This window comes from Stegodyphus dumicola, chromosome X1 (assembly GCF_044657685.1).
Source record: "Stegodyphus dumicola isolate Sdum_Otavi_A_Nest chromosome X1, ASM4465768v1".
NCBI classification, from domain to species: Eukaryota; Metazoa; Arthropoda; class Arachnida; order Araneae; family Eresidae; genus Stegodyphus; species Stegodyphus dumicola.
In genome coordinates, this window is record NC_140780.1 from 24,535,760 (window position 1) to 24,556,003 (window position 20,244).

The 20,244-nt window shown below is 29.6% G+C and overlaps 1 protein-coding gene across 12 annotated transcripts in view; it reads left to right on the forward strand.

The window, feature by feature from the left end:
• Positions 1-20,244, forward strand: part of LOC118194583 (inositol polyphosphate-5-phosphatase A-like) — a 162,289-nt gene that overhangs the window by 97,424 nt on the left and 44,621 nt on the right. For 5 of the 12 annotated variants that reach the window (XM_085807462.1, XM_085807467.1, XM_085807474.1 and 2 more), the window contains 5 exons: positions 1,414-1,488; positions 3,330-3,403; positions 6,509-6,620; positions 10,911-10,985; positions 11,366-11,402. In XM_085807462.1, coding sequence (XP_085663588.1) covers positions 1,414-1,488; positions 3,330-3,403; positions 6,509-6,620; positions 10,911-10,985; positions 11,366-11,402 — 373 coding nt within the window. Of the gene's footprint in view, positions 1-1,413; positions 1,489-3,329; positions 3,404-6,508; positions 6,621-10,910; positions 10,986-11,365; positions 11,403-16,109; positions 16,242-20,244 lie in introns of those variants that run through there. The other 7 variants (XM_085807465.1, XM_085807464.1, XM_085807463.1 and 4 more) reach the window with 5 other exon arrangements.

Below are 20,244 nucleotides of genomic sequence, written 5' to 3' on the forward strand. Positions count from 1 at the left end.
CACAAGAAATATAATTTGTTTACTACAGATATGTTCAATAGAAGACAAAAAATCTATTTGCTAAATATTTGGCCAAAATATTGACTGTACTCAGATTCGAGGCAAAGAAGTATTAGCTTGGTGTATTTCATAATTATTGACAGCCATGAACAGAAATTTGATAACTTATGTGTAAACTCATTCAGCTATAACTTTTTGGTATAAAATTGACTCAAACATTTTTATCCTTGTGTACGCTAAATTAACATGTGTTTGTTAGATATTTTAAGCTAGCATTTATTTAGTTAGGCAATTAAAATGTTGCTTCATTAGTATATTTCACTTTTCAGTTTTGAAGTATTTGTGCACATATACATGTAAACAATAAAATTATAATATCAGTTTATAATAGTTAGGTTCTCCTTTTTAACTTAATAAGCTTCCATTTCTCTGCTAAAAATAGTAAAATGTTTATAATAAATCTTTGGGAAGTACATCATTTCAAAATTAATGTTCACTAACAGCTTGTATGTTAAAAGCTCTCAATTGACATGCATTCAGATTTTATTGAATAATAAATAGACAGCATGAAAAATATGTGTGAAAAGGAAAGCTGATATATCTGTACATAAGAGTGCTGAGTAGTCTTTTTTGTTTGTTTGTTTTTTGTTTTGCTTTAAAGGTTGTTATTCCTCTCTCTGTTCTCATAATATTTTTGAAGCACACCATTTCAAAGTTAATTCCTGTCACATGATTCTTATATAATACAAATGAGACATGTACTTGCCTAAGGAGAAAGGTCAAATTGAAACTTAAGTAAGCAACAGTAATAAGTCATGCTATATCTCTCTGTTTTTAAGTAGAGTAACTTTACCATTCGTAATCTAACATAATCGTGCTCTTGTCATGCTTGCTTTCATATAGATAAAATATATGCAGGTTTTCATTTTCTATGAAATGTATGTTAAAAAATTGTTAAATAATCCATCTTAACACTTGCATTACTTCATTTTGTTATATTACAAAGAGTGGCTTTTAGCAGCCGAGGAGGAATGTTGCTGAACACTGGTAATTCAGTCTATGGTTCAAATCCTGGTAAACGGGCTGACTACATGGCCATTTTCATAGTTTTTCCCATGTCTAATGTATATAAAGTCAGAAAGTCCTTCACAAAGGCATCCCTCCCCTTAGACATATAACCCTCAAATGCTTTGCCATAATGAAATAAATCAAACCACTTATATTGCAAATTATATCTAAATCTAGATCATTTCTTCAAGTCTGAGCCACTTGTTGTTTAAGCAGAAATCATATTAATATTAGCACCATCTTTGTCTACATCAGCACCACTCTAATTTCTATTATTACATATATATATATATATATATATGTACATGTAAGGAATAAATATTAATAGTAGATTCTATTTTGTAGGTGATCCTTACTTTAGAGAAGAAGGTTTTTGATCTGGATCAGCATGAAGAAACCTTTGCTAGAAGTGAAAAATGGGTAAGGTATTTTAGAAATAATCTTTCATGTATTTAAATTGTTGTATTTCATTAATCTGTTGAACGTATTGTAACTAGTAAAAATGATGCCTTAATTTAAATTTCTATTGAAGGGGAAAACTTTATAAAATCTTTTATTTTTTAAAAGTAATTTTAAATTCATTAATAATAGATACAAAAAGTAAATTTTCTTTAGTTATAATTTACTGCAAGTTGTGTAGGTATGATTCCTTTATAAGAGTCTCTTATGATGTATCACATAATGATTGGGAATTAATGTTACATTTTACTTGAAAAATTAACAATATTCTCTTTTGTGCTTTACATAAATTTAATTATCTGCATACAGATATATTAATTCAGCCATTTCTGTAAATAAAATTTGTATTACAATTAATAAGTGTGTCATATTAAGATGTCACTGGATCTCAATATAGCCTGATAATATTGATAATATTAATGACATTTTGAATTTTCTTACACAGCAAGTCATTCAGTCTATTATTTACCCGTATCTAACATCTGAGTATCTTTTGCAAAATAAGCTCACAGATAATAGAAGTTACATGCAGTGTGAAAAATATGCTGTAACCATGAAATTATGTAAAAGGCTATAATATGGTTGATATTTTGAAGATCTGAGTTTGGTGCCATTACATTTGCTCCGTATGTTGATGTACTTGCATGAATATGCAACCAGATGTAGTTGATGCTGCAAGACTGTAAGAAGCACCAGCTGATGCAAGACAAAAATACAGAGGGAAAAAAAATGCCAGATTGATTTACTCAAGTCATACACTATATTATGTTCAGCGTTCTGCACTGTAAGTTGTTCTTGCTATAATCCACTTATGTTGGAAATAGTGGGCACATAATGAAGTAGACTGGCTCTAAATGGACCAGTACGAGCACAGTAGAAAGATTATGTGCTGTAAATCATCAGCTGTTCATTTTGCAGTGATGACATCCAGAGAAATATGGAATGTCATAGTTGTAGATATCTGGTACTTAGCAGGGAGTGCCATTTTGTTTTGAGGATAGATGATTATTGGATCCTGGTATTGTGGACCCTGGTTAATGATACAATCCACATCTCACTATTGAGCTACACACTTATCACAGGGTGAGTAATTATGGCCTAGAAGCTATATGTGGCAGCCGAGCTGCTATATTAGTGATACTTAGAATATTAAGGTCCAACAGTATATGGGTAAGATCTTTAGTCCCATGTGCTCATACTCTTGACCAGGACCAGGTCAGTTGTTCAAGTTGGATAATATGCTGTTACTGAAGCTGAGATTGTCCTGAACAGCTTACAAGGTTGTTTAAATATTTCCATTGCCCGCCTGAGTTCCAGGACATGTTTCCTTTAAAAAAATATGCGGATCTTTTTAAAACACCTGCTACTGCCTTGCTGCAGTATCTGAGATGTGGAGCACATTCTTCAACAAATGTGGGCTTGCCTACCAGAAGACAATAAGTGCCTCTCCTACTGTTGGCCACATCTAATTGCTACATGTACCAGCAGCACAGGCTTGGTGTATGATGATGTGTTAAATATGACTAGACTGCATTGTGTAGATCGATCCATCTGCAGTTGTCTTCTGTCCTGCTTTTGTGATTTGTATCTTTTATCTTTGTAACAATAAAATTTCAGTTCAGTCTCATGCTTGCTTTAGGTGCTAATTTTGTTGTCTGTGAATATGTGAGTGTCCTTTAAAATTTAATTAATTTTAAAAATTTGTATGATTGCACTGAAATCCATCATCTTTCCAGCTTGCATTGTATTTCGTAATGCATTATATTGCTTTTCATGTTGATGAATTAAAATTTCATTCTTAGCTTCAGGAGTTTGACAAAGAACCCAAAGTATTTGGAGAGGACCTCTTTGAGTTTGACATTTCTTTCCCTCCAAGGTATTCCTAAACAATACTTGAACTGATAATTATTCCAATATATAATTTTGATTATTTTAATTATTTAATTTTTATTGCTGAAAACTAACATTTTTATAGTATATTTTCTTTAGCTAGTGTGACTTCATAAGAAATAAAAAAAATCATTTCTGCTGTAATTTTTAAGCTTAAATTCAGTTGCACTTTGTGGTCAAATGCTTGATATGAATGCTATTAAAAGAATTGGATGTTATATAGTAAAGGATTGTTATTAGAGCATTTAACAATATCAATAATGATCTGTTTTAAACATCTAGTTAACATCAATTATTTCCTGTTTAATTTAAACTTATTTTTTGATAAAAATATTTTATGAGAGAACTCATTGTATAAAATAAATTATTTTTAAATTTAAAGTATTAAAATGGTTTAATATTTATCTCGCTATTTGTAGTTTGCCAGAAGACAGTATTGTGTTATCATAAACTCTTATTTGCAGTATTAAAGCAGTTTAATATTTATCTCACTATCTGTAGTTTGCTGGAAGACAGTATTGTGTTATCCGGAGCTCCTCATATTTGATTGTCAGACATTACACTGTAAAATGTTTTTTTTTTTTTTTTTTTTTTTTTTTTTTTTCCCAGTAATGCTTTTTTTGTTGTATAAGAACAAGAACTGATTTGTATAAAAATGCATTAAAAACTTTACTTTCTGCAAAGCCAACATCTTTTCATTTCCGTGCCTTGTGTAATTTTCTTATTTGCTGAAACTGCAGCTTTCTTGCTATTAAATAAAATTGATAATTTAATAACTAAGATAAAAAAATAAGCCCACTTGTGTGTTTATATGGTTAAATCTTTTGTGTTGAAATTTAGCGTTCTCTTACAAATAACAGTTTTCAATATTCTCTTGTATTTCCATAGTTGATATTACTACTTGAGAACTGTTTGAATTATATTCATCCTAGAATGACTTAACATTTGCTGTCCTCACTTAAAGCTTCAGAAGCTTATTTGCTAGCATCATAATTTTCCTTCACAAACATTTTTTTTTCACATTTGGATTTATTTAATGTAGTTTTTAATGTGTTCAAGCAATTTTCCTTTCTTGATGATTTTAATTATGCAACAACGCATTCAAAAGAGAACATACATAGCTAAGTTTTGGTTCACTATTAATGAATTTTTTCATTTGAAACAATAACAAGTAAAAGCATGTCTGATTATGAATTAAATAATTATTGAATACTAACGGTATCAATTAAATAATTATTGACTACTTGCACAGTTCATACTACAAAAGAATTTTCTGTTCATCATATTCATCGGCAGATTTTCCTTGACCATTGCATCAGCTAGGCTTGTTGTGCTTGGTGATATGGTGTGTGGAAGAAAAAAATCATTGCTTTGAAAGTTAAACTTGAGAATATCTACTTATGCTTTCCTCTGTAATTTAGCTGAAGTCACATGATCATATTTGAGCATGGGGTGATTATTATGAAAGCTTTGTTTTTGTTAAAAACATTAAAAATAACCCCCTTTTTTAGTACTCAGGTGGCTCATATTATGTCTAGGGGAAGCCTGGAGTTTCAGTAGGAAGTCAAGTGTAAAGTTTTCTACTGTTTTATCCATTTACTGGTTGTCCTTCATATGTTGCATTCTTCATCTATCGGCAGTTTGCAATATCTGTAACATTCTTTTAATGTTCATGACTCTATCAGTTTCCGTCTTATTTTTTGTGTGCACGTAAAATATAAAATTTTTTCCTTAAATCTAGAACTCTCTCTTATTTTCAGGAGGCTGAGAAGGTCTGAGAATCAAACCCTGTAAAAATATCAGTTTTCCGAGTCCAGTTTATTTTTTTGTCTTTTAACCCTTTGAGTACTGAATTATTTGAAGATTTTTATGCCCATGGGACAGATTTAATTTGTCACAATGTGGATTAATATGAAAAAGTAATACATTTCATTTGGAATAGACTTATATTGGTGATATAAATATATTTTTGAAACAGTATTTTATAATCGGACTCGTCCACTGTAACTTCGCCCAAGTAAGCAGATGATGAGTCTCGCTTGTCAAATGTACCCAAAGGGTTAATCATCGGCTGAACAGCTATTCCACTCAGCTATTCCACTAACAGTTCATATGGGTGCATATTAGTCTAAATGGTTCAGTTGATGAAGTTATCTAATTCCAATCTTATTATACATTGCATTAGTCATATAATACAATACAAATAGGCATATAGTATATTAATCACACATTAGACATACAATAAATTACATTAACTGTATAATTTAATAGATTGAGAGTATGATTTGCACTTTATTAACCTTGCACCTATGCATTAAAAAACTTTAGCTTTATTATGTAATATATTAACTATATGATTTATATATAACGTTACAGCATGATACATGAATTGTTATAATGCATTGAAGTGTCACTTGTTATGCTGCTTGGTCTTTGGTTTTTGTATGCTTTTAATATTAAATGCTGAAATTTTTGACTTTACATTACTTCATGATACTGAATGTAACATTATATTATAATTAATACTGATCATAATAGCATCATCAGTGATTGTTTATTGCTTATTGTTACCTGTGACTAGACTTTCCTTTTTTAACACTTAATAAAAGAGGGACTTGTTTGCAATTCATTTAGTACATATTGTCACTATTATAAAATGAGGTATTGTTTGTTCCTGTAGTATGCTTTACTGAAAATGTATCATATCATTGAGAAAAGAAACTAAATAATAAATGCACATATGGTTTTAATGCTTCAGGGCTATGCTAGTTTTCATTTATCGTACTATTAAGCTGTGTATATGATTGCCACAGAGAGACTGGATGAAATGTGCTGCATTAATTAAATACAGAAGATTTAATAAGATTTTGGCATATTGATACAGGGCTTGTATTTGAAGTCAGAAACAGTATTGATTTTTAAATGTGAAATTTTTTGTGTTATAATTTTTTTTTTTTTTTTTTTTTTTTTTTTTTTTTAAGAACGGTGTATATTATCTTCAGCAATTTTTTTCTTTTTTTTTTTTAGCTTTTTACCTCATCTTATCTTTTTCTAAAGGGAGCATTAAATATATTAACTTGTACATTTTTAGTTATCCTTTCAAGGAAGACACTTGCAGTGGAAGTAGTTATATGAGAACCAGATGCCCTTCATGGTGCGACAGAATTCTGTTAAGTAAAAGTGCTTTATCCATTGTAAATACGGTGAGCTGCTTAAAATAATTGTTGGAATCTTCTGTTTCTGATAACTCTATTAATTTTAAACTGTGCTGTAGTTTATTTCTGTTTTTTACTGCATTAGAATATATTGGAATAATGGCCTTTTTTTAATGGTTTTTGTCCATCTAAATGCTTGTATTAGTTTGGTAAAATTCATTTTCTTGACCTATATGCAAATATATGCATCAGAAAAATAAATAAAATAAATAACCATTACTGTGGCTGGTGGATAGTTAAGAAATGAAGAGTAGTAGCTTTTCTTGAAAATTGAGTGGAGAGTTTATGTTGTTTAATCACTGTTTATGAAAGTAGTGTTTAACAATTTGGATATATTGATTAATTATCAACTCATGTGGCTTTACCCGTAGAAAGTTCTCAATGAAAAATATCTTTCCCCAATGGTGATTATTTATTACACTGATGATTGAGTTCATAAAATCATTCTTAATGGATATTTTTTTCCTAGGGGGGGATTTCTGGTAGTATGGGTTTGTTAGTATTTAGGTTTTATTTTCATTTTGTAATAAAGGTGAACCAGTTTTATGTAGAAAACCATTCAACAAAATTGATCCCTTTGAAAATATGGTTTAATGAAACTGGTCTTATGACAGCATCAAATTCAAATAAGTGGGAAAAGGAGTTACCTTTTCTGTATCTGTTAGATGAAATTTAGAAATAAGTAAAATGATGAAATGTTAAATGAAAAATTTGTTTTACTGTAATATGTAAAGTTTTTAAAACTTCAGGACTTTGAAGAAAGAACCCAATTCAGCTACAACTGAAAATTTCACATATTGATTATCAGTATGTGAAATATGTTCAAACTTTCACCCCTTTTTAATTAATGCCCATCAGTGCACACTGAATTCTAGTAATCTGACCTGGGTTCTAGTCCCAGTGAATGTGCTGACTACATGTATGTTTTGTGAGTTTTCACCATTTACAATGTAAATAAAATCTAGTTTTTCCTTAAAAATCACTCCATGTAAGTATTCCTTCCATTATGTCGATATTAGTCGTCTTGTACTTTGTGATATTCAGATAAAAAAACAAATCTTTATTAGTTATTGCATATGAAGAATTCAACTATTTTGATTGTTTAGCTTATGTTAATCAATTGATTACAAGAAGATATGTAATTTCTTTAAATAGTAATACTTCATGCTGTTAACCCTTTGATGGTCACAAACAAGCTGAGCTCCTATTCCTGTTATTCACTGCAGTGGGCACAAACGAACGAGTTTGGATTGCGTATTTATAACTGATAGATATCGCACATATTTGGGAAAAAAGAATTTCTTAATCTCACAACAACTGAAGGGTTAAATACTAATATACTCATGCCTTGTTATACAGTGTTATGTGTAATGTTCCCTAAGGAGTATGCATTGATTTCCAGTTGTTCAGAGATTTTTCTTGAATTCTTGTTACCAAGTTTACAGTAGCTGTACTTAAAAAATTTTATTTTTCAAGAAGTTCTCAGCCAGAAATTATTAACCTTTTAATTAACCATTGAGGTATAGTATATGATACATTTAATATAGTGTTACTTGACTGTTTGTTAGCATTTTGAGTCTTAAATAACTGTAACAATTTTGTCTGGGAAAAATTCACTTTTGTTAAAGTGAGGATAAATGAACTTAAGCATATGTTATGTACTGCAATTTCAGCTTCCAAAAGCTACATAATTAATAGTCATCTATAATGATTGATAGTTGTTCTTTAGGATGTCTTCTGAAACTGAAGTATTCAGTTATAGGTCAATGAAAATGTTCAGAGTAATTAATATTTAAAAAAATATATAAAATGTACATTTTGGGGAAAAAAACAGTGTAAATATTTTATATTTCAGAAAATTTTGGAGATGTTTAATTTTTTTGACATTTTCATTGGAAATCACTAAAATCTTTTCCAATAAATTTCCATATATATATATTGTAATTAATTTTATAAAATACTAAAATTAAATCCTTCCAAAGTATTACAAAAATGTAAAATTGTTCAGTGGCAGTGAGAAAACAAAGCAAAAGTGAAATAGTTTAGGCCAAATGGTTGTTAGAGTTAGAATGAACCTTTTTTCCTCTCATGAGGGGAATGGACAAAAATAATTCAGTTGCCTGTTCCACTAAATTGATAGGAAAGAGCAACATATCTGATACTATGCAATTTTTAAGCTGAAAAGCAAAACTGATTAATTCAAAATAATTGCATTGTATCATCCCTAACACTGATCTGAACAGTCAAAAAATACAAAAAGAAAAATATAAAACACATTCTTCAAAATGAAAAGTATCTGTAAACTCCAGAACTTGTTGAAAAATGTAAGCAAATGAGGAAAAAAATGACAAAGCATGACAAGTACAATTAAAAAAAAAAAAAAAAAAACCAAATAAATACTTTATTTGTTCAACTCATATAACTAAAAAAGATTGAAAGACTTCAAAATGTGGAGTATTATTAAACTCTGGAAATGAAGTTGGAAAATGCTAAAAATGGATGAAAAAGATGACAAAGCATGTGAATACTATGAAGAAATAAAGTAAAATAGGACAAGTAAAAATGCAGCTAATTATGCTAAAGTCAATTGACTAAAACAAAACTTTATTTACCACTATTGATGACATCGATGCCCTAGTTGAATTGGACGCACAAGGCAAAGATGGAGTAATAGGGTATTTCCAAATGTATGCAGAGTTTAAAATTTTTGTCTGCTTAGCACACTGGAAAGAGGGGAGACAGAAGGAATGTTTATAAACAAATAGTGAATCAGAGAGAAGCTTTTAATAAATGGGATGTGAGCAAAATATGTGTATGCTAAAATTGAGATAGGGATGGATGATATATAAAGCAAATATGGCATATAAATAAAAATATCTTGTTGCAGTAAAGTAAGTGGGAAAAGGGAAAAAAATAGAAAAACCTTAAATCTTCACTAGTAAAAGTAGCTGTTTGAAGCTACTTTTAAAGTTTGAAGAGAGTTAGCATTATTAATAATAGAAATCAGCTATCAGAGTGGAAATTTAAATGAAAAATAAATTTTAAAGTAGAAAAATTTTTAGGACATTCTAAAACCATGTAATTAGGCACTTCAGCAGCTTCAGTTATATAAATTACATAAATAAATCTGTTTGTTCAGAGACCAAGGAAAATGGTAATCATTAAATACTAGGAAAAAATATATAAGTGAAATAACTAGGAAACCAGTATATTTACACAAAGGTAGTCTAAGTTGTAGCAAAAAATGAAGGCAACTTGGTATAGAGATTTTTGAAAATGTAATATTTAAATAGGGGTACAAATCTTAATCCTAATTTGGGTACAAATGTTATACCAAGAGGCCAGACCTGCATTTCAGTGAGTCAAATTTAATGAAATCCAAACATTTTTCTGTATTCTGCAAGGTGCTCCAAAAAATTCTCTCTAAATTAACAAAAGACCATTCAAAGACAAGATTTATACCAAAATTTGGCTTATCTTCAAAAATATTTGTACCAAGTTCTCTTCCTTTTTTGATTCAGTTTAAATTAATTATCTCTGCGTAAATATATCGGTTTTATTTTTGTTTTCATTTATATATTTTTTAATGTATTTTAATGATTATTTTTCCTCTTGGTCTTTGGAGTAGTAGATTTATTTAAGTAATTTATATATACATATTTTTAGATATTTTGGAATAGCATTCAATAGCTTTTTTTTTACTGCTTGTAGTGGGATATTGAGTTTCTGTGGTAATTTTTGTAAGGTTGAATATTTTGTCATATTCATTTTTTAAAGTTCAATTAGTTGACCTTTGGCAGCCAGCTTTCTATTTAATTTTTCTTTCTTGTAGTTTCAGTAAAAGCTAAAAAATTGTGATATTGATCTGAGTGAAGAAAAATTATTCCCTGATGCTAATTGCAGTAGTATTTATTTTTAATATATAAGCTCTTTTAAGGGGTAAAATGAAAAATATTTTGATTGAAAAAGCTGGTCTCTTATTCATCATTCAGTCTTAATAAAATATATAATATTATTTTGAAAAATTTAGTGCCTCTTGTATCATCATTATCATTGTAAATTAGTAATAATTGCAAATGTTCTAAATGGATAATATCTCTTCATTCATCTCGTTTTCATGAAGTGAAATTTACATGCTAAAGTTATATATCTACACAATGTCAAACTTAGCTTAACATATCATAATGAAAAAAAATTAGCGCATGATTTTGGAATGTGCATATTATTATTTTTCCTGTTTCAGATTTAAAGCAGTTTGCTTTTCTGTTTTTTCCCTAGACTCCATTAGATAGTGCATATTTACCTATTGTTTATCAACTAGTTGGTGAGAATGTTTCAATGGGAGATCATAAGGTAAGCTCTAGTAGCTGATTGCAAACAGTTCTTTATTAAAAATGATAGTAGTTGTATGAAATTACTGTTTGAAGCATTCCCTTTCCCTAAATATTTTCTCTAAAATTTAGTTGGTTATGCATTTAGAATGTATAAATAAATTGAGAGTAGGCTTATATTTTGGCGAGTATATTAAAGTGCATCATTAAACGTCTCATCTTACATGTGTTACATACAGTAGTTTTAAAGCAAGCACTCTATAAACAAATAAATCTGGCATCGAGTAGTTGTTATCTGTAAAAATTTAAGAGAGTACTAATATTGCAAGTAACTTAGTTAACTAAATATTGTTAAATTACATTATAACATTCTTTTCTTTTTTCTTTTTTTTTTTTATCTAGCCAGTGATGTTAATGTTCAATCTTCGGCAGCACACAGGTGAGATTTTTCACCTTTTAAAAATTTGAGATTTTTAAACATTCATGAACAAATTTCAGATTGATGTTGGATTTAGTGTGAGTAAATTATATCGCTTAGCTTTAATGCTTTATTGCATGTAGAGCTCATAAGCTCAGAAATAATTGTTTCTGATAAAACTAAACCTACATCTCAGACATACTTCTCAGTTAGTGCATTGTAGCCACAATATGTAACTGGAAAAACACTGCAGCACCTGAAGTAAAATTGAGTATAATAATATTTTTCTTAACTGGATTTAATTATATCATGTTTGTTTTGTTCATTATTGAAAATTTTCAGTTGGATAATAATTCAGTTGGAAAATAATTCAGTTGGATTATTGCTCTGTTTTTAGCTTTTTGATTTAAAACTGTTTACTTTCTTGAAAAGTACAAAATCCTACCTGTCAAATGGCCAATTTGGGGTAAAATTTAATGTACATTAGTTTATTTCTAATTATGAGATATTAAATATGTCAGCACTAATTAAATGTGCATAAAAGACAGGTATATGATAAAGTCAAAATTTTGACACGAGAACTACTTATATTGAATTAACACTTAGTTTAAACCCATGATTTTGACAAGTTGTTGTTTTAGTGTTACTTTTGCACTGTGTAAGTAACTGGTGAGAAAGCTAAAAATAATTTTATAGTAGTTGAGCATAGAACAAAAATTATCACCTTCATTTTGTGCTCAACGGTTATACTTCTTTCAAACTCAACAATTACACTGCCTTTAACAAATTCTGTTTTTTATTGACCTTCAAGGTTCTTTAAAGTGTTGCAAGTAACTTTTGGTTATTGAATTCTCTACTGAGGCAACTGATCACCTGGCAACTAATTTGATTGTTTCATATAGATGTGAAATCAATTAAGATTTTTTTGCTATTGTTTAGAGAGAAATCCTTGTGTAGTACAGAAGTGCAGGCATAAAGAAATCAGTTTTAATATATCTAATGTTATAGCAGAGAAGTATTTAAGCTCTTTAAAATATATCTTGATAGAATCTACGGTAAAGGTGTATATGTTGAAGAATTGTAAATGGAATTTTATAAAAAAAAATCCTTGCTTCTGAAAAATGAAATTTTTAATTAAATTAATAATACCCTTATTTCCTAATGCTGGAATAATTTAAAGATATTTCTTAAACATTACCAGTGAGTAATTCTGAAGGATAAAACTCTTTTGTGCTGAAAATAGTAAAAATTATTTTCACAATATTATAGAAAAAGGTTAATACGCTAGCAGTATAGCATAGAGAAGCATATCCTAAAATCTTTGTCATGGAAGTAGTATTAACCCTCTTGCTGCGCATCCTGTGATTTCCACAGGCAACTTAGAAGTAGCAAAATTTGCACAACCCTTGATTTCCACGGGGATGAATTTTTGCCGTCTATTTAACTGTGCAACCTGCTTTTTCTCTGTTCAAGCTTTCCCTTCAGCTTTTCTTTGATGTTTGATTGTTTATTTAGATGTGGGCTAACAGATGGCGTTAGTTGTCCACATTTCTACCAAATATACAAGAATACGTAATGTAGCTGAGCTTAAAGATGTCTAGCAGGAAGCGTTTTGCGAGTGATATAACCTATATTCCTGATGATATTTCTGACACTGATAGTAGTTCTGACTCTGATTTGAAATATATTGAAGATAGTTAAAGCGAAACTGATGAAAATTTCTTGGATTCCTCTGCAGATAGTGATGAATCTGAAAATTGAGTTCCTATTGAAAACGTTCGACAGTGGTGCAAAATTGATATACAAAATACCTTTGTATTTTATAAAATAAATCATAATTTAACCAATATTAATTTTCAGAATTTTCCTTTTATATCATTATTCTCCAATTTCAGTATTCTGACAACCTTTTTCTATGATCTAATTTATTATATTGAAAAAAAAAAAAAAAAAAAAAAAAAAAAAAAAAAAAAAAAACCTCTTTAACAAAAATTTTTTCTAACTCTAAAATATATGTAGATTTGAAATATGTAATAAAAAATATGCAATTTTTGAACCTATTTTGATAAAAAAAAGTACGCGGCAAGAGGGTTAATGATTTTGCCAACGTCAAAATTAGGAAATAAAACTTTCAGTTTCTTTAAAAAAATTATAAAATTTAATTTTTATTTTTATGTTAGAGCTGTTTATATCAGACCAATAATATAAAATATCACAACTTCAAAAATTGTGATATTTTCAATAAACGTCACCCTCATTCTTGTTTATAGAGTTTGTTCATGAAAGGTGACTACACATCTTGTCCTCTTAACTATTTAATGAGATCCTTTTCAGTGCTGGAGTAGAATGATTTTTAAATACAGAATTTAAAATTTTTGTATGGTCCTGCAGGGCAGGAAACTAAATTAGAAAAGTGCTTGCTATACAGCAATAAATTAAGTGAAAAAAGTTCTGTAGCTTTGCAAAATTTGTAAATATTCGTAACTAATATTTTCTTAGTGCCAGCTATAACATTTCTTTCCCTAAGTTTAGGAAAATATTTTAATTCATGCCAAAATATGGATTAAAATGACTTAAATTAGTATCTTCATGAATTTTGCTCAGAAATGTATCAAATTGTTTCGGCATTTGATTTATTAAAATATTGTAAATATTTTTCTAATTAGGATTTAACCTATGTGATCAGTTAAATTTTGTGTGTTTTCAATTCTTTCTGTCATCAAGTGCTGAAATTGTTTGCATAAATAAGTAAAGTTAGTGAAATAAATATCTAGCATCAGTAATTAAGAAAACTAAGCCTGTAACCATCTTTTATGAGCACAGTGTATTAGAAGAGGACAAACTTCCATTTATATGCATAAAGCTCGAAAATCTCTAGACATTGCCCCGTTTGGAATGGATTGCTTTATTTTTCAGTATTTTGTTGTTATTATTATTATAGCTGTGACTAAGAATGTAAAAATTGTAAGTTTAAACTCTCACTGATTTGAATTTGATGTATACTTCTACTTTTTTCAGAATGGGCAAGGAAAGTTTGATTACTCATTTCAGACAGAATTAAGTTTTCCTTAGATCCATTTACCATACATTTACTATACTATTCCTTAGATCCATTTACTATACAGTAAAAGTCCGTAATCCGGACTCGTTGGGACTTCGGTGATTTCGGATTAAGGGTTTTTCCGGATTATAGATCATTACTTTAGATCTGGTAAGATAGCATGCAGAAATTATACAATTAAAAATATGAAACTGTAATTTATGAAATAAACAGCAATTATGATGTAAAGGGTATCAAAATTTACAAAAAGAAAAAGCTTAATATTTATTTGTTTACTTTATTAAACATTTCTTTCAATGTAAGTTGTTTAAGTTGCTTTGTTTTTTGTGCTAATACTTTCTCTTTAATTCTATAAACAGACATAATTTCTTGTTCAGTTCCACTGTTCAAGTCCTGTAATTGCTGTGTCGAGAATACCGACTAACTTGTCAATCAAATTTTTTTTTGTTTCCAATAACCTCTCTGTCACTTTCTTCACTATCATCTCATCTGTTGCTTCTATCGGAAGCTGTACATCGAAACATGCTTTTGCTTTGTGATCCTTTGGCAGCTCCAGAATTGGAAACTCTTTTTGACATAATCAAAAGTTCAAGCTTAATTTTTATAAGATTGCTCTAACAGTCTGCAAAAAATAATAAGCCGGATCCAATTAGAAGATTAAGGAACAGTGCAATCTGCAAAATTAACTGGAATGCCTTAGTAAAGATAATTTTAGCCTAGCTTATACCATCTGTTATACATTAAATGCACACGTGTAAAGCTTACCAAAAAAAAAAAAAAAAACGTTTGTGGCTTTGAGGTCCGGATTATAGACCATTCCGGATAATAAACGTCCGGATTACAGACTTTGTAGTGTAATATGCTTATCTAGCACTGCCATAATGAAAAAGAACAGAGTTGGGTGACTTTATGAAAGGATGAAGTAATTAGATGTGTTTTCATGAATGCAAGAATATGCATACTTGATTGGTATTAGAATTATAAATAATAATGAGTACGTCAAAAATATTATTTCATGTCCTCATAAAATGGACATAATTTAATGTATGGTGTTGCAGCTGAACTTTTAAGTAAATATTATTGAAACTAATTTCCCTTTTAAAGGTTAAAAACTTTATGAACCTGATGTAAACAATTGGAGCATAAGCAAAATACCTAATAGGAAATTTTAATACTGAATTTTTATTAATTTTGATAACCAAAAATTGCCTCGCAGTGTTATTTATTTGAAAATAAAGAGACACCGAATTTTGAAAAATAGAGAATAAATATAAATGCGTACTTCAGAAGCCATCTGAAAATTTGAAGCGTTTAAGATAGCTAGTGTATGTGCTTCTCACTGAGAAATAGCATAACAGTAAAAAAAAAAAAAAAAAAAAAAAAAAAAAAAAAAAAAAAAAAGAATTTAGCCAAATCATTTTGAACTGGGAAATTTTTCTCCACCAATTTATTTTCAGTGTTATTTTTATTTATGTGACTGTTATACCTCATTATTAAAATATTATGTGTATAACAACAGTATTTATGTTTGAATGATTTATGTTGTAAATTGTGTTGCAGTATTTTTCTGGGAGTAATGTGGCACATACGTCATGTAACATGCGAGTATTTTCTTTGTTCGATCTAATATGTAATTATTCATATAGAATCCATATTATTCATAATAGCATCTGTATTTTTCCATCTTGCTATTCTACTTGTAATATAAGAGGGTGACCATCTCAGAAAATCAAGCCAGGTGTTTTCAGTGTAGGGTTCACATCATTCAGGCAGCTGAAAAGTACTGTCTGATGTTGGGTGAGTACTTTTCATGATACATCCGATTATCTCAGACCACATTTATATTTTTTATTTATTTATCTGCTGTTTTCTTGGTTTATCTTAAGTAATTAATAGTTTTGACTTTGATAGTATCCCTGAAAATAAAGCAAACAAAATACATGATTCATCATCTATAATAATAACTATCAGTTTTTGAATTTTTATGTAGTCTGTCTAAAATTTTGTTTTTGAGTGATTTTATACTGGTGTTTATATTTGAAATAAATACTGTAACTTTATGCTATTTAAAATCCATTTTTTGCTCTATTCAGCCAATATTAGATTCACTATTAAATGTAGTTACTAAGAATTTCATACTTTAGTGTATGCATTTTAAATCTTAAAGTGATTTCATTTTTTCATTATCTGTAATATGCATTTTTTTTTTTTTTTTTTGGGTTGTTGATTGATTGAAATCGAGAATGTTGTTTCATATAAGTGTAAACTATGTGCTAAGATGATTGAATACCGACAGGATGAAATGTGTTAATAATGCATCAGTTATATTTTATGAGAAAGAATTAAAAATTTGTAAAGATGTAATTTGCATACAAAAAATAATTTTGTCACCACACATTTAAAGAAAAATCATGTGAGTTGCTTAGAATTGCATAATTTCTTATATTTTTCTGTTGCTTAGTGAATTTTATTGAGAAAATCTTAGTAAAATCTACTTTAATGATGAAATTTTGCCATATTAAATCATTGTTGCACACAAGTTTCAGTCATTGGAGTTTTGATTACAGGAGTTTGTTTCCTCATACCAATAGCTTGAGTAATAGCTCAGAAATGAATGCTTGCTTGAATGGTCAGGCTCCATGACTAAACTGTGAATAGAGGGAAAACTTTGAACTACCAATTCATAAATATTAGAGATTCTCCTTTTGAATAACTGTTTTACTTTTGGGGTAAAATGTGTGCTTCTTTTATTCCTTTGTTACTGTGTTAATTTATGTTATTTTAATAATGAAACTTTTCTAAAGAAAAGGTTAAATTTTTATTTAGGTCATAATGAAATAATTGCTAATTTATATGCTCTTGTTCTTAAATCAAACGTACTTACCATATAATTAAGGCTAGTCTTGTTATCAACTTAAATGTCATCTAAATGGTTGGAACCTATTCATGCAACGAACATAAGTTTGGATTTATAAAAATAATTGAAACTTTAAACTTATTTGTTAATTATCGGAATTTAGATTCTTTATGTATATTTTAAGTGAGTGTGTTGTACAGAATTCAACAGTTTTTCTAACAATCTGAGAGCAACATCTTGTATCTCTGTTTAAAATGAATGCATTGTATGCATGCATATGTGAAACTTCCAATGAACATTGCAGGTAGATGGGAGGCCCTAATATTTGATAGAAAGTATTGTAACTTTGAGCTCAGGAAATGAGAAATCAGTTTATGTTGAAGTGCATAATTGTAATCAATTTTCTGGTAATTTTTATTATTTTTTTAAACATTCTAAAAGAAATTAACTTTGTAACATTTGTCCACCTCAAAATTTATTCCTTTCAAACTCCTGAAGTGCCTGTTTTTAAGAACTTCCTTTCAAATGAAATTTCTGCCCCCTCCAGGAAGTAAACTGCTAGAATAGAATATTAATAGTCTACTTTACTAAAATGATTACTTTTCCCATAGATTCTTATTTGCATATTGCTCTTTTCAGTTTCATACCGTGCACAGAGTTGCAGCAATAGCTATTGATATTTTTCAAATTTTCACTCAGTATTTAATATGGCAATATGACATTTCTGAAGTGAGGATTTTTTAGGATGTACAGCTTTAATTTTGCAAAAACATTATACAGTACAAAGTCCGAGATCTGGATTGATCTAAAATCTGAACCTCAAATCCACCAACACCCCCCCTCGTTTTTTTTTGTATGCTTTATGCATGTGCATCCCCCCCATAATAAAAGATGTGGAGAGTCCTAATTCTTAATTTCACTTCGGCACTAAATAAAATACCTTGTTATTGAAGAAACAATCATTTTAGTATGAATTTGTATGATCAATAATTTGGCTCCAAAGCTGCATATCTTCTTGGCATACATCTCAAACTGAAATAATCTACATAAATGCATTGTTGCATATGTACTACTAATATTTTATATCTCTTGGCGCCAGCCTGGCAAATCATTATTTATTATATTTTGCTTTCATTACCGCATGTTTATCAACACATGACAACTTGAGTAATGTTTCATGCAGCAATGCCTAAAAAAAGTTTTTTTAATTGAATGATGAAGAGTATGGTAACCTTTTACGTTGATATTACACTTGGCGATGATTACAGATTTAAGTTAATTGCACTAAGAAATGTTGACAGGGAAAAGTTTAACAAAAATTCCTTTCCGTATGCTAAAAATAGATTTTGTTAATGATACTTTTAGGCCAAAAGATTACATTTAGTGCTGTTTGAATTAAGATTAACTGAATTCTTATTCCCATAAACCCAGAACTGGCACTAGGGCTTGTATTGCCGCAGCAGGTGGCAGAATTTAAGGAAAACAAAATTTTTGGAATTTAGAGAAGCACCGAGCAACAAAATTAAGGGATGATAAAATTTTTGGAATTTAGAGAAAGCACTGGGACCCAAAATTTAGGAGCAGCAAAAATTTAGAGCTTCGGGAGTTGCTTGGTAGCAGAATTTAGGAATCGCAGACAGTGCATCAGGCGGTAAGTTATTCTAGCCCTGGCCCTTGATAACCCTTAAATATATGTGGGAATTTTTTTATTCAGGACTCATATAAGCCTTAAGCATGTGCAAGAAATAGAAATTTAATCAATAACTAAATTAATACAATTCAGGCTTGATTGTCTCAGTACACAACAGAAGCAAGACAAGATTTGACAGAACTCTTTTGTCATCAATGTCATGATATTAAGCAATAATGTGTAGTGGACACTATTAAGCTAGGCTAAAATTTTACTTTACTGATTCCAAGGAATTTCAGTTAATGTAGCAGATTGCACTATTCCTTAACTTTCTGATTTGATCCAGCATATTATTTTTTGCAGGCTGTTATTATTACAGCAATTTCATGAAAACTAAAGTTCGAAAAGAGTATAGGGATCTACAAAGAACTAAACAGGATATATAAAGCAAAAGCATGTTTATGTCAATTAACTCTAAGTCACCCCAAACGCCGAGCATTCAGACAACGGCAAGTCGCCCAACCTCCTGAATAATTTCTACGTAGTGCTTTCGCCCATGACATTACTGCATTGCTCATTGCTTTCAGGAGTTGTTAAATGACATGTCAATCATTCTTTTCAAGCAACTAAAAGTAGTTCTGTTATTTCAATGTTATTTTCTCCTTTTTGAGTCCTTTGTTTACTGTCAATGTTTAGCTATTGATGCCCGAAGTTGCAATTCCGTCCCAAGAGGAAATTTCACACACGGTGAAAACGTCCAAGAAAGAAGTTGTTGCTTTACTTAAGTAGGTTATTGTTAGTGCTGTAGTATTCAATTTGTCATGAGGGAAGGAAAAGCATTCCAACAGAAATTCGTTTACACGGGCTTTTTCAATGTTTGAGTAAAAGAGATTAGGTCCTCTCTCAATGCGAAAGAGTTAAACAAAAGATGGAATTGTTGCAAAAAATGAATATAGGTATATCCATCTCAAAATTATGTAAGGATTATGGCACTAGAAAGTGAACTGTGTATGACATAACAGAAAAAGGAACATTTTGAAGATTTTGTCGATTCTGACACCTCATTAGCAATGAATAATGGAAAAAATTATTCACTATGCTAAAAGTGACAATCATGACAAAGTGATGATTGAATGGGTCAGGCCACACCGCAGTGAAGGCGTGCCATTGTCAGGTCCAATGCTAGGCTTAAGCCAGAATATTTCGTGAAGAAATTATCTGAAACAGTGAGTTCACATATTCGACAGATTGATTAACCATATTTAAAAATTGCCATGGTATACGACAATTAAAAATTTCAGGTGAAATAGCTTTA